At 36.1% G+C, this 17383-nt stretch overlaps 1 protein-coding gene across 1 annotated transcript in view; it reads right to left on the reverse strand.

Annotated features, from left to right (window-relative positions):
- LOC106060080 (uncharacterized) overlaps positions 1-16760 on the reverse strand; it is a 37705-nt gene extending 20945 nt beyond the window's left edge. The window contains exon 1 of the mRNA XM_056031021.1: positions 16545-16760. Within this exon, the coding sequence (XP_055886996.1) occupies positions 16545-16565 (21 nt within the window). The 5' untranslated portion in view covers positions 16566-16760. The remainder of the gene's footprint in view (positions 1-16544) is intronic.
- Between the last annotated feature and the right edge of the window lie 623 nt (positions 16761-17383).

Here is a 17383-nt window from a genome sequence, read left to right on the forward strand (position 1 = left end):
CTGACTACTGTACTGAGATGTTCACTTAAGTTGTACTGCTACTGACTACTGTACTGAGATATTCACTTAAGTCGTACTGCTACTGACTACTGTACTGAGATATTCACTTAAGTTGTACTGCTACTGACTACTGTACTGAGATATTGACTTAAGTCGTACTGCTACTGACTACTGTACTGAGATATTGACTTAAGTCGTACTGCTACTGACTACTGTACTGAGATGTTGACTTAAGTCGTACTGCTACTGACTACTGTACTGAGATGTTCACTTAAGTTGTACTGCTACTGACTACTGTACTGAGATGTTGACTTAAGTCGTACTGCTACTGACTACTGTACTGAGATATTGACTTTTAAGTCGTACTGCTACTGACTACTGTACTGAGATGTTGACTTAAGTCGTACTGCTACTGACTACTGTACTGAGATATTGACTTAAGTCGTACTGCTACTGACTACTGTACTGAGATATTGACTTAAGTCGTACTGCTACTGACTACTGTACTGAGATGTTGACTTAAGTCGTACTGCTACTGACTACTGTACTGAGATATTCACTTAAGTCGTACTGCTACTGACTACTGTACTGAGATGTTGACTTAAGTCGTACTGCTACTGACTACTGTACTGAGATGTTGACTTAAGTCGTACTGCTACTGACTACTGTACTGAGATATTGACTTAAGTCGTACTGCTACTGACTACTGTACTGAGATGTTGACTTAAGTCGTACTGCTACTGACTACTGTACTGAGATGTTGACTTAAGTCGTACTGCTACTGACTACTGTACTGAGATGTTGACTTACGTCGTACTGCTACTGACTACTGTACTGAGATGTTCACTTAAGTCGTACTGCTACTGACTACTGTACTGAGATATTGACTTAAGTCGTACTGCTACTGACTACTGTACTGAGATATTCACTTAAGTCGTACTGCTACTGACTACTGTACTGAGATGTTGACTTAAGTCGTACTGCTACTGACTACTGTACTGAGATGTTGACTTAAGTCGTACTGCTACTGACTACTGTACTGAGATGTTGACTTAAGTCGTACTGCTACTGACTACTGTACTGAGATGTTGACTTAAGTCGTACTGCTACTGACTACTGTACTGAGATGTTGACTTAAGTCGTACTGCTACTGACTACTGTACTGAGATGTTGACTTAAGTCGTACTGCTACTGACTACTGTACTGAGATGTTGACTTAAGTCGTACTGCTACTGACTACTGTACTGAGATGTTGACTTAAGTCGTACTGCTACTGACTACTGTACTGAGATATTCACTTAAGTCGTACTGCTACTGACTACTGTACTGAGATGTTGACTTAAGTCGTACTGCTACTGACTACTGTACTGAGATGTTGACTTTTAAGTCGTACTGCTACTGACTACTGTACTGAGATATTGACTTAAGTCGTACTGCTACTGACTACTGTACTGAGTCGTACTGCTACTGACTACTGTACTGAGATGTTGACTTAAGTCGTACTGCTACTGACTACTGTACTGAGATATTCACTTACGTCGTACTGCTACTGACTACTGTACTGAGATGTTGACTTAAGTCGTACTGCTACTGACTACTGTACTGAGATGTTGACTTAAGTCGTACTGCTACTGACTACTGTACTGAGATGTTGACTTAAGTCGTACTGCTACTGACTACTGTACTGAGTCGTACTGCTACTGACTACTGTACTGAGATATTCACTTAAGTCGTACTGCTACTGACTACTGTACTGAGATGTTGACTTAAGTCGTACTGCTACTGACTACTGTACTGAGTCGTACTGCTACTGACTACTGTACTGAGATATTGACTTAAGTCGTACTGCTACTGACTACTGTACTGAGATATTGACTTAAGTCGTACTGCTACTGACTACTGTACTGAGATATTGACTTAAGTCGTACTGCTACTGACTACTGTACTGAGATATTCACTTACGTCGTACTGCTACTGACTACTGTACTGAGATGTTGACTTAAGTCGTACTGCTACTGACTACTGTACTGAGATATTGACTTAAGTCGTACTGCTACTGACTACTGTACTGAGATATTCACTTACGTCGTACTGCTACTGACTACTGTACTGAGATATTCACTTAAGTCGTACTGCTACTGACTACTGTACTGAGATGTTGACTTTTAAGTCGTACTGCTACTGACTACTGTACTGAGATATTCACTTAAGTCGTACTGCTACTGACTACTGTACTGAGATATTGACTTAAGTCGTACTGCTACTGACTACTGTACTGAGATGTTGACTTTTAAGTCGTACTGCTACTGACTACTGTACTGAGATATTCACTTAAGTCGTACTGCTACTGACTACTGTACTGAGATATTCACTTAAGTCGTACTGCTACTGACTACTGTACTGAGATATTCACTTAAGTCGTACTGCTACTGACTACTGTACTGAGATGTTGACTTAAGTCGTACTGCTACTGACTACTGTACTGAGATGTTGACTTAAGTCGTACTGCTACTGACTACTGTACTGAGATATTCACTTAAGTCGTACTGCTACTGACTACTGTACTGAGTCGTACTGCTACTGACTACTGTACTGAGATGTTGACTTTTAAGTCGTACTGCTACTGACTACTGTACTGAGATATTGACTTAAGTCGTACTGCTACTGACTACTGTACTGAGTCGTACTGCTACTGACTACTGTACTGAGTCGTACTGCTACTGACTACTGTACTGAGATGTTGACTTAAGTCGTACTGCTACTGACTACTGTACTGAGATATTCACTTAAGTCGTACTGCTACTGACTACTGTACTGAGATATTCACTTAAGTCGTACTGCTACTGACTACTGTACTGAGATATTCACTTAAGTTGTACTGCTACTGACTACTGTACTGAGATATTCACTTAAGTCGTACTGCTACTGACTACTGTACTGAGATATTCACTTAAGTCGTACTGCTACTGACTACTGTACTGAGATATTGACTTAAGTCGTACTGCTACTGACTACTGTACTGAGATATTCACTTAAGTCGTACTGCTACTGACTACTGTACTGAGATATTCACTTAAGTCGTACTGCTACTGACTACTGTACTGAGATATTCACTTAAGTCGTACTGCTACTGACTACTGTACTGAGATATTCACTTAAGTCGTACTGCTACTGACTACTGTACTGAGATGTTGACTTAAGTCGTACTGCTACTGACTACTGTACTGAGATGTTGACTTAAGTCGTACTGCTACTGACTACTGTACTGAGATGTTGACTTAAGTCGTACTGCTACTGACTACTGTACTGAGATGTTGACTTAAGTCGTACTGCTACTGACTACTGTACTGAGATGTTGACTTAAGTCGTACTGCTACTGACTACTGTACTGAGATGTTGACTTAAGTCGTACTGCTACTGACTACTGTACTGAGATATTCACTTAAGTCGTACTGCTACTGACTACTGTACTGAGATGTTGACTTAAGTCGTACTGCTACTGACTACTGTACTGAGATATTCACTTACGTCGTACTGCTACTGACTACTGTACTGAGATGTTGACTTAAGTCGTACTGCTACTGACTACTGTACTGAGATATTCACTTAAGTCGTACTGCTACTGACTACTGTACTGAGATGTTGACTTAAGTCGTACTGCTACTGACTACTGTACTGAGTCGTACTGCTACTGACTACTGTACTGAGATATTCACTTAAGTCGTACTGCTACTGACTACTGTACTGAGTCGTACTGCTACTGACTACTGTACTGAGATATTCACTTAAGTCGTACTGCTACTGACTACTGTACTGAGATGTTGACTTAAGTCGTACTGCTACTGACTACTGTACTGAGTCGTACTGCTACTGACTACTGTACTGAGATATTGACTTAAGTCGTACTGCTACTGACTACTGTACTGAGATGTTGACTTAAGTCGTACTGCTACTGACTACTGTACTGAGATATTCACTTAAGTCGTACTGCTACTGACTACTGTACTGAGATGTTGACTTTTAAGTCGTACTGCTACTGACTACTGTACTGAGATATTGACTTAAGTCGTACTGCTACTGACTACTGTACTGAGATATTGACTTAAGTCGTACTGCTACTGACTACTGTACTGAGATATTCACTTACGTCGTACTGCTACTGACTACTGTACTGAGATATTCACTTAAGTCGTACTGCTACTGACTACTGTACTGAGATGTTGACTTTTAAGTCGTACTGCTACTGACTACTGTACTGAGATATTGACTTAAGTCGTACTGCTACTGACTACTGTACTGAGATGTTTATGAAATCAACGTGAAAAAGAAATCTTTAAAAAAAAAAAAAAAAAACACTTCCTTATTTGCACAACTATTCTGTCAATATCTTTTTTTTTTTCTAATATCTTCCTTTTTTCGATACTGAAAATAAAACAAAACGAAAAGAACATTAAATGGTCTTGTTCTGTTTCTTGTGTTTTTGTGTGTAGCTGTCAGGTGGGTTTACAGGTCTAGGGTATGACTGGCTTTGCCGGGTTCCCCACCTGGACGCTGAGTATTGACTTCTGTCCCGGTTTTACTTTAGTCGTGGCTCGTCTGCCTGGACACTCCTAACAGTCTAGCAATCAAGTCATGAACTGATTACCAAAAGAACCAATACTACAAATAGTAATATACTAGTCAATAACGAGATTGCATATAACAAAGCCAAGGTTTAATGGAGTAATGATATGGTCTGGCATAAGGGATGACTAAATATGAATAGTACATACAAGGGTAAATACAAGTGATACATATTCTTCCAATGAGATATAGCACACTTTAAGCTCGGTGCCACAATTTGTGCAGAACTCGCGAAGCCTACACCCAATGCCATGGATACACGGACCATACCAAAACAAATCAGGCTTGACTATAACAGAGTCTCAAGACAGCGTTCTCAATACTGGTGATAGGAACTAGCGCACAAACCATTTTGGTGCATAAAAGAAAACATCATACAAGAAGCAACACTAGATGCGCACGACAGTAGCCAACATACTGAACACATTAACATGTTTTCTAGTGGAGAAATATTTTAGGTCACTTAGAAGATGAATGATCAGAATCTGACATTGACACCAGAGAGAATCAAAGCAACAAGCAAAAAAAAAAATGGTTAAATAATGTCTAATGTCTGTCTGGCAGTGCGGTGAAAATAAAAAAGAACATCGTCACAAAAGTCCCGAGTTTGAAGCCTGTTCGGCGTTATCACTACCACTCTGCTATATGTGTTTGTAGGGGGGGGGGGGAATTAAAACATAACTTTTTAATTTTTAAAACTTTCTTTTTTATTCACTAAAGCTTATTGAATTTTTTTTTATTTATGAATTTAACAAGTCAAATTCGCTAATTTATTCAAAAACACCAAAACAAAAAGAAATAAAAAAAAACTTTTTGTTGTTTTCTTTACCTTTTTTATTTATAAAACAAAAAAGTGTCTGAAGTTTCAATAACGTGCAAACTTTCAAATTTGTTCCAAATAAAAGAAATATCAAGACCTCAGGTCCTCAGCTATACATTATACAGACTTTCTCTCTTTCATATTGTATGGTAAGTTAACTTTCACACTGAGAGACCAGGAATGTTTTGTTTTTTTGAAGCCACGAACATTTTATAAATGTTTGATCATGGAACTAAACTTCAGTTCCATTGTTTCCTTTTGTTCTGTATAAGCTTTAAAAAAATGAAAATATGTAATAACTAGAGACATGTAGATGACTAAAGCAATATGACATACAAGCAGGGGCGGACTGGGTGTTAAAATCGGCCCAGGCATTTCTATACATTCGGCCCACAAATTGTATATCATATGATTGACATCCATTTCTAGGTCTACCTGTCCTCAAAATCATTCTGTTAAGTTTGATAATGCATCGATAACTGAACGCATGCATACAGTGATATTTTTTAAAGAAATATAGTAGGCCTTATGTTGCTTTTTAATCGCTTAAAGTGTTGACCCTAAAAGTTTAAGCCTACTAGTAGCACTGTCTTCGGATGTAGACTGTTATATTATTTCGGAAAAGATTAAATTAGCGTTACACTGTAGAGTCTGTAAAAGGTTTCTTTTTTAAACATGACGCTCAGAAGGCTCTTTAAAGAAATATTATAAAACTTTTAAAAATTTAATGCATTATATAATGACATTCATGAGGCCCTCAGGGACCCTAACGGCCCATTAGGATACCGGCCCACCGGGCATTAGCCCTAATGCCCATAGAGCCAGTCCAGCCCAGCATACAAGTAGACAGAGTTCCGATCTTCATTACGTACAGAAATGTGTTGTTTCGAATAACTTAAATTCATACTGTCCGATCTGATCTCTTTCTATATCTTTTTCTCTAACTCTCTTTCTCTCTCTCTCTCTCTCTGTCTTTCTTTCTCTCTGTCTCTCTCTCTCTCTGTCTTTCTCTCCGTAATTTGGAATCCTTAGCACAGTAACATAATGTCAACTTATTCCCAGACAAAACACTATTAATAGAGGTTTCTATTCATGCTTAAATTAAAGACTTCTACCGTCTATAAATGTTAAAAGTCTAGAAAGTCTAGAAAGGCCAAAGTTTTACAACCTTGAGACTCACTGCTAACAAGAGGGGGAGATATAACTATTTAAACATTGAAAGAAATTGTTACTTCTCAAGACCAGAAGGACAGGATGAAGAAATGTTACAGTGAACACAGCTAAACTTTATGAAATGGTTTGTATTTAGTACAGTTGCTATTCATAAAACTGCTGTCTTCTTTCTCTAGGTATTTCAACTGTGTGTAGCAGTTATTCTGTTACAGTGCCACGCGAAACGGTAATTTGTATTTTGGACAATCGATCAAAAGATAGTATCGTGTTTTTCATTGAAGTTTTTTTTATAGCCCAAATACCTTTGCTGGATTGGATAGATTTACTTTCTATGCATACTCTACTTGAGCGCACTTTGTATGGTAACAGTAACATGTTATCTTTATTTAGAATCTGTTCATGGAACTCAGCAAGGAGAAACGATATTGTATCACCAAAGACCTTAGAATAGAAAATGCTTTTGTTGTATGCAGTGTAAGAGGTATAGACGTTTGATTCATAACATTCCATGAGCTTGTTAAAACAGACCTGTTGTGGAACGTAATTTACCCACAGTTGCTAAAAGATAGTCCAAAGTTCAGGTGCATTGGAAAACGTAACTTAAGTAATGAGGCATTCAGTTTGGTGAAGGTGCTGAAATAGAGGGAGGGGAGACTATCTGCACACATACATCCCGGTCCAATGTTCTTATTATTTAATACTATCATATTATTTTTTCTACATGTATGTAATTTGTAAATATTTCTCTTAATAATGAGTTGATTTTGAATGTAATTCTTTAGTTGTTGTTTTTTAATACAAATATTGAAATCTGCTTTATAATACCTCTATTCAAGTTTTGTACATTCATAGAACCTAGGGTGGACACTGTTCTCAAAAACGTCTCTAAAGATTTTCCTAGAAATTTAATAGTTAATGTATGTTATTGGAAAAAGAATCTCTAGCTCGGTGGCCACATTGGGAAAACTCTAGCTGGACCGTTATAATTTTTCAAAGTATAAAAAGAAATTAATTAAAATGTGTCTAAAGAGCGAGAAAATATCTTGAACAAAATCTACTTCTTTGGGTATTTCCTCATGTAGGCATTTTCCACGACGGTTGAATAAATGAATGTTCATTCTGCGCACCGTCTACTAAGTCTAGATCTACAGGTCTATCATTGGACTATCATAAAGTCTACATTTAAAGGTCTATCATTGGACTATCATAAAGTCTAGATCTAAAGGTCTATCATTGGACTATCATAAAGTCTACAATTAAAGGTCTATCATTGGACTATCATAAAGTCTAGATCTAAAGGTCTATCATTGGACTATCATAAAGTCTAGATCTAAAGGTCTATCATTTGACAATCATAAAGTCTAGATCTAAAGGTCTATCATTTGACAATCATAAAGTCTAGATCTAAAGGTCTATCATTTGACTATCATAAAGTCTAGTAGATTTAGACATTCCTTCAACCAGGGGGAGAAAGAGGGAAATGGCGGGGGGAGGGGGGCGGGTAGTGTCAACTTAAAATGTAAATCTAACATTCATTAGTTATTAAGAGTAAAATAATCGATCTTTAAGTTGTGTAAAGCGGGTAAATGTCTTTTAAAAAATTTAAATGTTTTTTCTTTCTTAATGACTGGTGTTACTTTTATGTAAATGTAATAGTTCTTCTTGATTTGATGTATAATATTGTTCGCATTCATTAGCTGAATTGACTAGATCTTGTTGATTTGATCTGTAATGTTGTATTTCATTACGTTTCTTAGTTCATGATTTTTTTTTAGCGGCCCCCGAAACGGGAAAAGACGCTATTAGTTTTGTGCGAAATGTCTGTCCGTCTGTCCGTCCGTCCCGTTTAGATCTCGTAAACTAGAAAAGATATTGAAAATCCGACATCACAATATTTTAGACCATTCAAAGTTCTGATGCAACGGCTACTTTTTTTTTCTGAAAGCGAAAAATCTATTTTTTTTAAATCAGTTATGCAAGCAGTTTTTTAAAGAAAAAAAGCTAATTAGTATGCATTATAAGTTAGACCTAATTTAAAACAAATGGTAATCTTGTAAACTTCATTTTCCTAAACATATTTTTTTAATGCGGACATTTTTTTTTTTTTTGAGGATTCGATTAAGAGATTGAGCCTTTCAAAACAATTAGATAAATTATAAGACATCAGTTAGGCCAGGGGAGTCGCGGTGGCTGAGCGGTAAAGCGCTTGGCTTCCGAACCGGTGGTCCTGGGTTCGAATCCTGGTGAAGACTGGGATTTTCAACTTTGGAATCTTTGGGCGCCTCTTAGTCCACTCAGTTCTAATGGGTACCTGACATTAGTTGGGGAAAAGTAAAGGCTGGTCGTTGTGCTGGCTACATGACACCCTCGTTAACCGTAGGCCACAAAAACAGATGAACTTTACATCATCTGCCACAAGGTCTAAAAGGGGAACTAGTTAGGCCAGGTTCACATCTAAATGTACATTCACTTTCACCTATTCTTTGATCCGCGGGACCGTTGGGGCACTACACAAGATCTGATAACCTTCTTTCTCCATTCTTATCTCTCATTTGTCTTTGAAATAATTTCATTTGGATGTTCTTTCTGAAAATATTGAAGCCTGCCTGGGTGGACCACCACGGGGGCCGATTTTGAGTTTGTGTTTCCACACAAACTGTCTTTTGTAACCTTGTTTTATCTTGAAATTGATTTGTGTGTGTGTCTGTGTGTCTCACCTATTTCTTTGACAACGAGATGACTACTGCAGTTAGACCACAACCTGCTAGCATAAAAGCAAAAATGCTCACAAGAGGCGTCATGGGTATGTTAGCTATAAGGTGTGTAGGAATGTAATCAAGGACATAACTAGGAATATATGAATTTATTACTGGCGCACATGTCTATAGAAAATAAAGCATTTATGCATTTGTTTTGACAAGCCATCAGCCATGAAAAAACTATGTGCTATTATAAGAAGATTTAAAACCGAGACAGTGTAATCGATAATAAAATACTGTAATACCTGGCCAGCTAATTCTAAGCAGTTGTAATGTTTTAGATCTGTAGGACTCAAATGAAACGTTTAGTTAAGAAAAGAAAAGTTGGTATTAACAATCCACGACTATAAAAAAAACATTTAGTATCTATCAGGTCTTTGTCATATTTTTCGTGTAATTTTATAATCATCACAAAGCTTATATTGACTCAGTGGCAAGCATGTCAGCCTTCCATCATGGAGGCTAAAGACCTTGAGTTCAGAATTCGGACTCAATCAACTTTACAAAAAACGCCACAAATAGAGTTTTTATGTGCAGCAACAAAGCCCATTGATATAGTTTCACTCCATTTATACTTTGTATTGTTTTAAAGTATTTTAAAAAATATTTACTTGTTTCATTACATATACTTTCTAATAGTTTTATAGTCATTTTATTGCATTCCCCCTTCAAAGGACTGGCTAGTTCTTTCAACTGGCTTTCTAACGTTCTTCTTTAATATTAGTGCAACTGAAATTTAAAATACACAATTTTACACAAACATAATTCATTCAAGCACAAGCTCCAGATAATGATTAAAACGTTTTGTACAGACTCATAATATTGTAAGGAAAAATGAGATATACATGTTACACTCCCACTTGTTCTAAATCCAGGGCTAATCTCAGTAGATTTATACAGTAATCCCATGTGGTGTGCCTCTAAACTGAGCAACGTACTAGTCTTAGGTTATAGTCAAGCAAATGACGTAGATTTAGTGTCAAGACCTAGAGGGCGACACTGTTCCAGATAAAAGTACAGGCATGAATAGTTCGTATCTAAATGTTTGAACTTATCAAATTTAAAAAAAAAAAAAAAAAAAAAAGACATCGTATGCCTACATGAAACAGATTTTAGATCTAGTGTTCAGGGCTGGAAAAAATGTTTATGATCATTGGCTGTAACAGCACGTTAGAATGAATGAATGGAACTCAAGGCCAGCATACAAGCGTAGTGAAAGCATGGAGAAGGAAAGAAAATATAGACACTCAAAGAGACTTAGAGAGAAAATGGGAAGAGAGAGGAGCGAGGGAAGAAGAGAGAGAATGAAGAGAAAAATAGTGAAAGGAGAAAGACAGAACAGAGAGAGAGAGAGAGAGAGAGAAAGAGAAGAGAGGGAATGAGAATGAAAGAAGAGATTGAGAGAAAGGGAGAGAGAATAGAGAGGGAGAAAGAGAATACAAATATATCAATGAATCTTTCCTGATATTTGCTGAGTTTTTACTTTGTTCCAGCAAAGTTTCTCACATTTAAGTCTATTGTATTTATTCATACAGTTGTTCGCCTCTGGAGAAGTAAGTCTTTCATTTCTCTGATATTTAAGTTCATTGTATTGATACATACAGTTGTTCATCTCAGGAGAAGTAAGTCTTTCATTTCTCTCATATTTAAGTTTCTTTTTATCCACTGACTAAAATGTAATCTTGAAAAAGTCTAGTTATACTGAACCAACTATTTCTATCAGCTCAGGCATGTACTATCTCTAATAAAAACTAATCCGGGAGATATGGCACGGAGTGCTCAAGTCCTAACAAAGACCTAAGCTCAGAGCAATATGATTTAGTTATTACGTTATTTTACTGCTATTTTGTTTCTACAACTTTTACATCTGAAAGCTGGTATCCAACGCTAGAAATCCCTAGAGTCTAATTCTGATAAGTCACTTAAATCTAAGCACAGAGCCAGTCTATGATTAAGCCTTTAACTGGATATTGGTAGCTAGATCTTTTTTTTGAACTAATGTATTGGAACCAGATATTATAGACCTTTTCATAATGTCGTTTTATTAGCCGAATCTCTTTTCCATTGGGACTAAACTTACCATATTTTTCTATATTCAGAGGCGTCACTAAAACAAGTGTCACCTATGGATGGACACCTCGCAATGCCCGAAATAAAGGTGACCAATTATTTGGGGAGAGCGGGTCACGTGTCGATGGTGGGACGTAAAATGCTCAGATGTTGCCAAGCAATGGGATTTTCAATCATCTAGACCATCATTTCAATCATCTAGACCATCATTTCAATCATCTAGACCATCATTTCAATCATCTAGAAAATCATTTCAATAGTGAATGAAAACAAAAAGAGATCAACGATAGTTCAATTGAAATGTGTCCAAGGTCAAGCAACTTCGTCCTGTTGTTCTGAAACCCTACTTGGAGGAAGCAGGAATCTTCTTCTAAAGTTTCCGTGTCAAAGTCACGAGGATTTCCGGAATGCGCCTTGACAAACTTGTTCCTTAAGACTAAAAGTCCTTTTAGATACGTCATATGAATGTCTTATAACAGTTAATTCAAGTTAATAGATCTAGAGCGTCATATGAATGTCGTGGGTTCTATCCCCATAATGGCCTTTTTTTTTTCTTTTAATTTTTCTATGAAAAATAAAATATGAAAGTTTAGTTTAGTTTTTATTAGAACAAAAAAGCAGAAGTTCATTTTATATATTTGTACAAAGCTTATATCTACTCTGTCTATCTGTCTGGTCAAAAGTTTATACATGTTATATCTCCCACACCCACTCTCGGATCAAGTTGAACATTTCGCTCAATTATTTCTTCCACCTGACAATACAAGAATCAATAAAAAACAACAACAACATCGAAAAACAAAAACAAAACAACTAATTAGTAAATTAGCTATTGGTAATTAACTTTTTTTGGGGGTATCGAACAAGAAAAAAACCTTGTACTTGACATTGTACCGTCATTAAACATGAAACAATGTTTGTTCTAAATATAGTGTCTAGTCTCCACTAAGCGATCATGGTATTATTGTCTGTCCATGCACTAAAATGTTTGTCTTGTAAAATGTTTTACATGTTTCGGATGTTTCTTCAGAGTTGAATATAATTTACTTCCTAGTCCAAACTTCCCTCAGGACCACGGGGATGGGAATGGGCAGGGTTTGAACCTAGGACCATCGATAAGTCCGAACGACAGTCCAGCGCGCAAACGCACGGTCAGGCAGTCATCCACTATATGGTCTATGTAATAAATATATTCTGTCCTCCACTAATCGGTTATTATAACAGACATATTGTCTGGCTTCCGCTAAACGGTCTATATAACAAATGCATTGTCTGGCTTCCACTAATCTGCCTTTGTAACAAATGCATTGTCTGGCTTCCACTAAACGGTCTATGTAACAAATACATTGTATGGCTTCCACAAAACTGTAAAAACAAAATGTGTTAATTAACATTATTCCCAATGGGAATATTTATGTGAGAAAGTTGGCAAGCAAACGCCTCTTAAAAGGTCTTAGTGCTCAACACAAAGAAACATTGCTTTATTGATCTACATTTTTTGTGACCAAGTCAAAAGTAATCAATATAGTTAAAAGCAGTCTGGCCATTTTCCAGAGTTAGTCTATTGAACAGAATAACAATAAAGATGTCGGTGAACAAAAAAATAAATGAAAGGAAATAAATCGAAATGAAAACAATGCATGTTTTTTTATTTTATTTTTCTTTCCTAGCTTGCCAACTTGCCAACTGTTGATGAGTTAGCAATCCAAACGTAGGCCTGGCTAGACGAACTGGGTGGACGAGTATTGGGACAACGGTCCTAACGATTTTCCAAAGAAATTTGACTGTTTATGTATATCTTTAGGAAAAAAAAACTATCTTATTGACTCTTAGTGAAAACTCTGGATTGACCGTTAATTTTTTTTTATTTAAATATAGGCCTAATCATCTTAAAATTAAATTTGGTTTATGTTTTTTTTTTTATTTTGAACTCAGCTTCATTTACCGCACTCGAGACTCGAGTCAAATGTCTCTTAGACTCTTACTATTCAGTAAAGAGTTCAATAGATGTATATGAATATTTTGCACGCCATCTTATGTAGAAATTATTAGCTAAACTGTAAGTAGAAAAACTTAATTGTGAAAAGTTCACTGGAAAGACTCCTTGCAATAATTAAAAACAAAAACAACAAGGAAAAAAGAATTAAGAGATGGAATGAGAAATTAGAGACTGTCATCAGCTTCATAAAGGGGGAATTAATTCTTTAAAAAATTGTGTATGTTGTTTGCACATATATTTTTTTTATTGAAATAAGATAAATGTTAATATTTTCATTTTATGCAAAGAGCATAATTCTAAATTATCGCATATAGTGTAATATTTAAGGACATAGAATATATAGTGTGCATTTGAATGTATAAATTTATATACTGACAAAAATAAATGAACTTTTTTTGTCCTAAGGGAGAGAAACAAATGTTTGTAAAATGTTTTACTTATTTCCGATGTTCTGCTCACTCTAAGGGGCAACCCAAATCTCCTGCCCCCTGGAGGAACCCATACTAATGTCAAGAATGAGGATGATCTTCCTTCCGAGTTGAAGATAATCTACATCCTAGCCCAAAACTCGCACAAGACGACGACGGGATCATGAAGACGACCGCGCCTACCGCACGACCAGGCAGCCACCCTAAACAACAATTATAGAAGAAAGAAATCCGACGAAAACAAGTTTGATAAAAGCCCATTCAGTTGTTGTTTAGTTTCGAATAAACATTACCCAGGATGCAAATCGTATTACATATGATGCGTAGACAATGTGGAATGGAAGGGCCTTCTAGTTCTGCAACTTCTTGCTGAACATGTCACGAGATGCCACAGTGGACACCTACTGCCAGAAAATGTTGTGTTTAAAATGGTGACCGTGCAGTTTTTGTACATTAATTGAGAATTGCACGAATTTTAAATACAAGCCCTGTGTAATTTAATTGATTTAATAAAGGCTTAAATGTCATGGCATGCCTGAACAGAATGCAATGCGTAGTACGAGTTTTGTAACTTTACTTGAACGAGTATCAGGGTTAACTTGTGCTAGTATCATGACCATGGTTTAACTTTTGTACAAACATCTTGGTCTAACTTGTGCTAGCATCATGTTTTTTTTTTGTACAAACATCTTGGTCTAACTTGTGCTAGCATCATGGTTTAACTTGTACAAACATCTTGGTCAAACTTGTGCTAGCATCATGGTTTAACTTGTACAAACATCTTGGTCTAACTTGAGCTAGCATCATGGTTTAACTTGTACAAATATCTTGGTCTAACTTGAGCTAGCATCATGGTTTAACTTGTACAAATATCTTGGTATAACTTGTAATAGTATATAGTTTAACTTGAACTAATGTAAACGTTCAACTTTTATGAATATGGCCTATCATGATTCAATTTATACGAGCCTAATGGCTTAACTTGTCTGTCACGAATACATCAGATTGCACTGAAGAATTGATTTGGTAATCAGTGCTAACAAAATAACATGCGATGGCCTAGTAAAACTATTTAGTAATCAGTGCTAACAAAATAACATGCGATGGCCTAGTAAAACTATTTAGTAATCACGACTAATGTTGGGTTCGAACAATGAACAAAAACAAGCGACTTTTTAACGCTGTCACGAGCAACAATGAAATCTGGCCTCAATGTAACCACCAAGAACTAAAAAAAAGTCATTTCATTCAGCAGACAATACGCCTTTATCTTGAATTGGGTGGACAACTAATCAATCTGATCCAAGATTGTATTCTCAAAGGCAGGAGAGTATAAATAAAAAGTGGAGGTCCTAGAAACAGAATCAGTCTTGTACTGCGATCTTTCAAAACACGAGGATGTTTAAACCATGAAAACAATGTCTTCTAAATATACTTACAATGCATTTGAAACTTGTAGGAAGGTGACCATGTAGTCCATCAAAAGTGTTTGAAAAGAAATCTCGGTATCATCTAGGATAATCAAATTAACTTACTTTGGGAGAGAAAGAATAAGAGAGGGAGAGAGAGAGAAAGAGAGAGAGAGAATAGACGCAAACATGGTAGAGAATAAAAACAAAAGACTCTTGACAGTGAGGGAAATACTTCCAGCTGATCTAAACACACATTTTACACTCAGGTAGTTTTGTCACCTTCAATTATTCATTGTTACTCACATGGTGACATAGTATCACTGACAAAAGAAATAACAATGTAGTTTCGTTTGTCGCAAGTTACAGGGCTTCAAAGTTCAGCTCCAACCATACACCAGTGGATAAAATTAATTATTGACGATTTCTACATTCCAACCCCCCCCCAACCCATCTCATATTTTGACCATGCATTGTGGGAAAAAAACATGCTTATTACTAGACATTATTCTCTACCCTAAACTTCGTGTGCCTTGGTTTGAAATGACAATCCAAGCATATTTGCGATCTCTTTCTTTGGGCTTGTGGGTATCTGAATTGTTTACCAGAATTGAATGTTTAATCGAAAAACTTACTGTCAAGATATTTTGTTTTTTTACTAGCATTTCAAAACTTTTCTATTACAAAGTCAATGCGTTGATCAGATAGAACAATAAATCTTCCTTTTTTCAATGTATTTTTTTAGATCTTATCTTATAAATCAGAAGTTAGGTCTATTTTCCATGTGTCAATCTAGTTATGCATGTTAATTAGTGATAATCAGTAACTTAAACTTTGATAAGTCGTTGAGTGGCTGATTCAGGCAACCCATTCCATGCACTGTGGAAAAAGGAGCACTTGCAAGAATTTGCACTACGATATGAAACAAGGGATGTGCCTTTATCTTTGTATCTTTCGGAGTATTTTTTAAAATCAATTTTTGTATTTGTAAATTATGGTTCAGTGTTTTATGTATTATTGCTACTTAAGATCTGTACATGTTAAAGTTCTATTGCCCATTCTCAACATTATTTCCAGAGTGATTATTTTATATCTTCGGAGTCTAAATTAAACTTCATAAAGCTTCCTAATAGTGAGGTATTTGAACAAACGAAATGTTGTAAACTATACATTAGTTACAATTTAAAAACATTCAACTTCCTTATAACCACGAGAAGTAATTGTCTACAATGATAAAGCGAATTGTTGCTCAAAATAACTTACCCTCCTTCCTAGCTTAGGCATTTTGTTTTCACACTTGGAACTGTGCGCTCTGAAAGAAATAAATCCTACAAGTTCGTGATATTATCTCCCATTATAGAAGGTCTGAACAGATCAAATAGAAAGCGCATTTGTAGATTTAAGTGAAAGAAAACTCGGGCCATTTAAATATATCATTTCATTACTACACCTATTCTATGCTGGTTTTAGTTCCGCACCGCACTCTTGTGTTCTCGGTGTAAAGCGGTGGCACAAGGGGTGGTTATCAATACTAGATTTGTTCAGCAGACGTTGCTGTTTACTGATTCTATACTGACAACGACAATGGTGAGACCAATGAGATAATATTAGCAACGACGGCCAAGGTAGAGTGAAATGATACTAACTCAAGCCCAATAAGTCTACGGTGACTGATGTCCAACTTAAGTTGTATGTAGAGACTAGATATGTATTTCAGACTTATTGTGTTGCCCTAGTAGAAATACTATTAAAAAACAACTAAAGACTAGGGTAAAGTATATTGGAATAATTAAAAGTTTTGGAAATCAATTTATAAAAACAAAATTATGTAATAATGTAGGCCTATTTGTAAGATATTTCAGTAGCTTGTTTGTGCATTGTGATAGAACTGACTACTTGTGTAGGGTATTAGAAGTGTGTTTTTCTTGATCTAAATATGAGAGAGAGAGAGAAACATGGTGCTAGTAGTAAAACCTGTAGTTTTTGTTGAAATGTTTTGTTTAAAACCTATTTGAGAAACATGCATGAACACGATGTCTTCATAAATAATTTAGCTTCAGATTGTCTCCCTTTAAACTCTCTCAATTTTTTCATAATGACCT

Source organism: Biomphalaria glabrata, chromosome 5, assembly GCF_947242115.1.
Source record: "Biomphalaria glabrata chromosome 5, xgBioGlab47.1, whole genome shotgun sequence".
In the NCBI taxonomy this organism is placed as follows: Eukaryota; Metazoa; Mollusca; class Gastropoda; family Planorbidae; genus Biomphalaria; species Biomphalaria glabrata.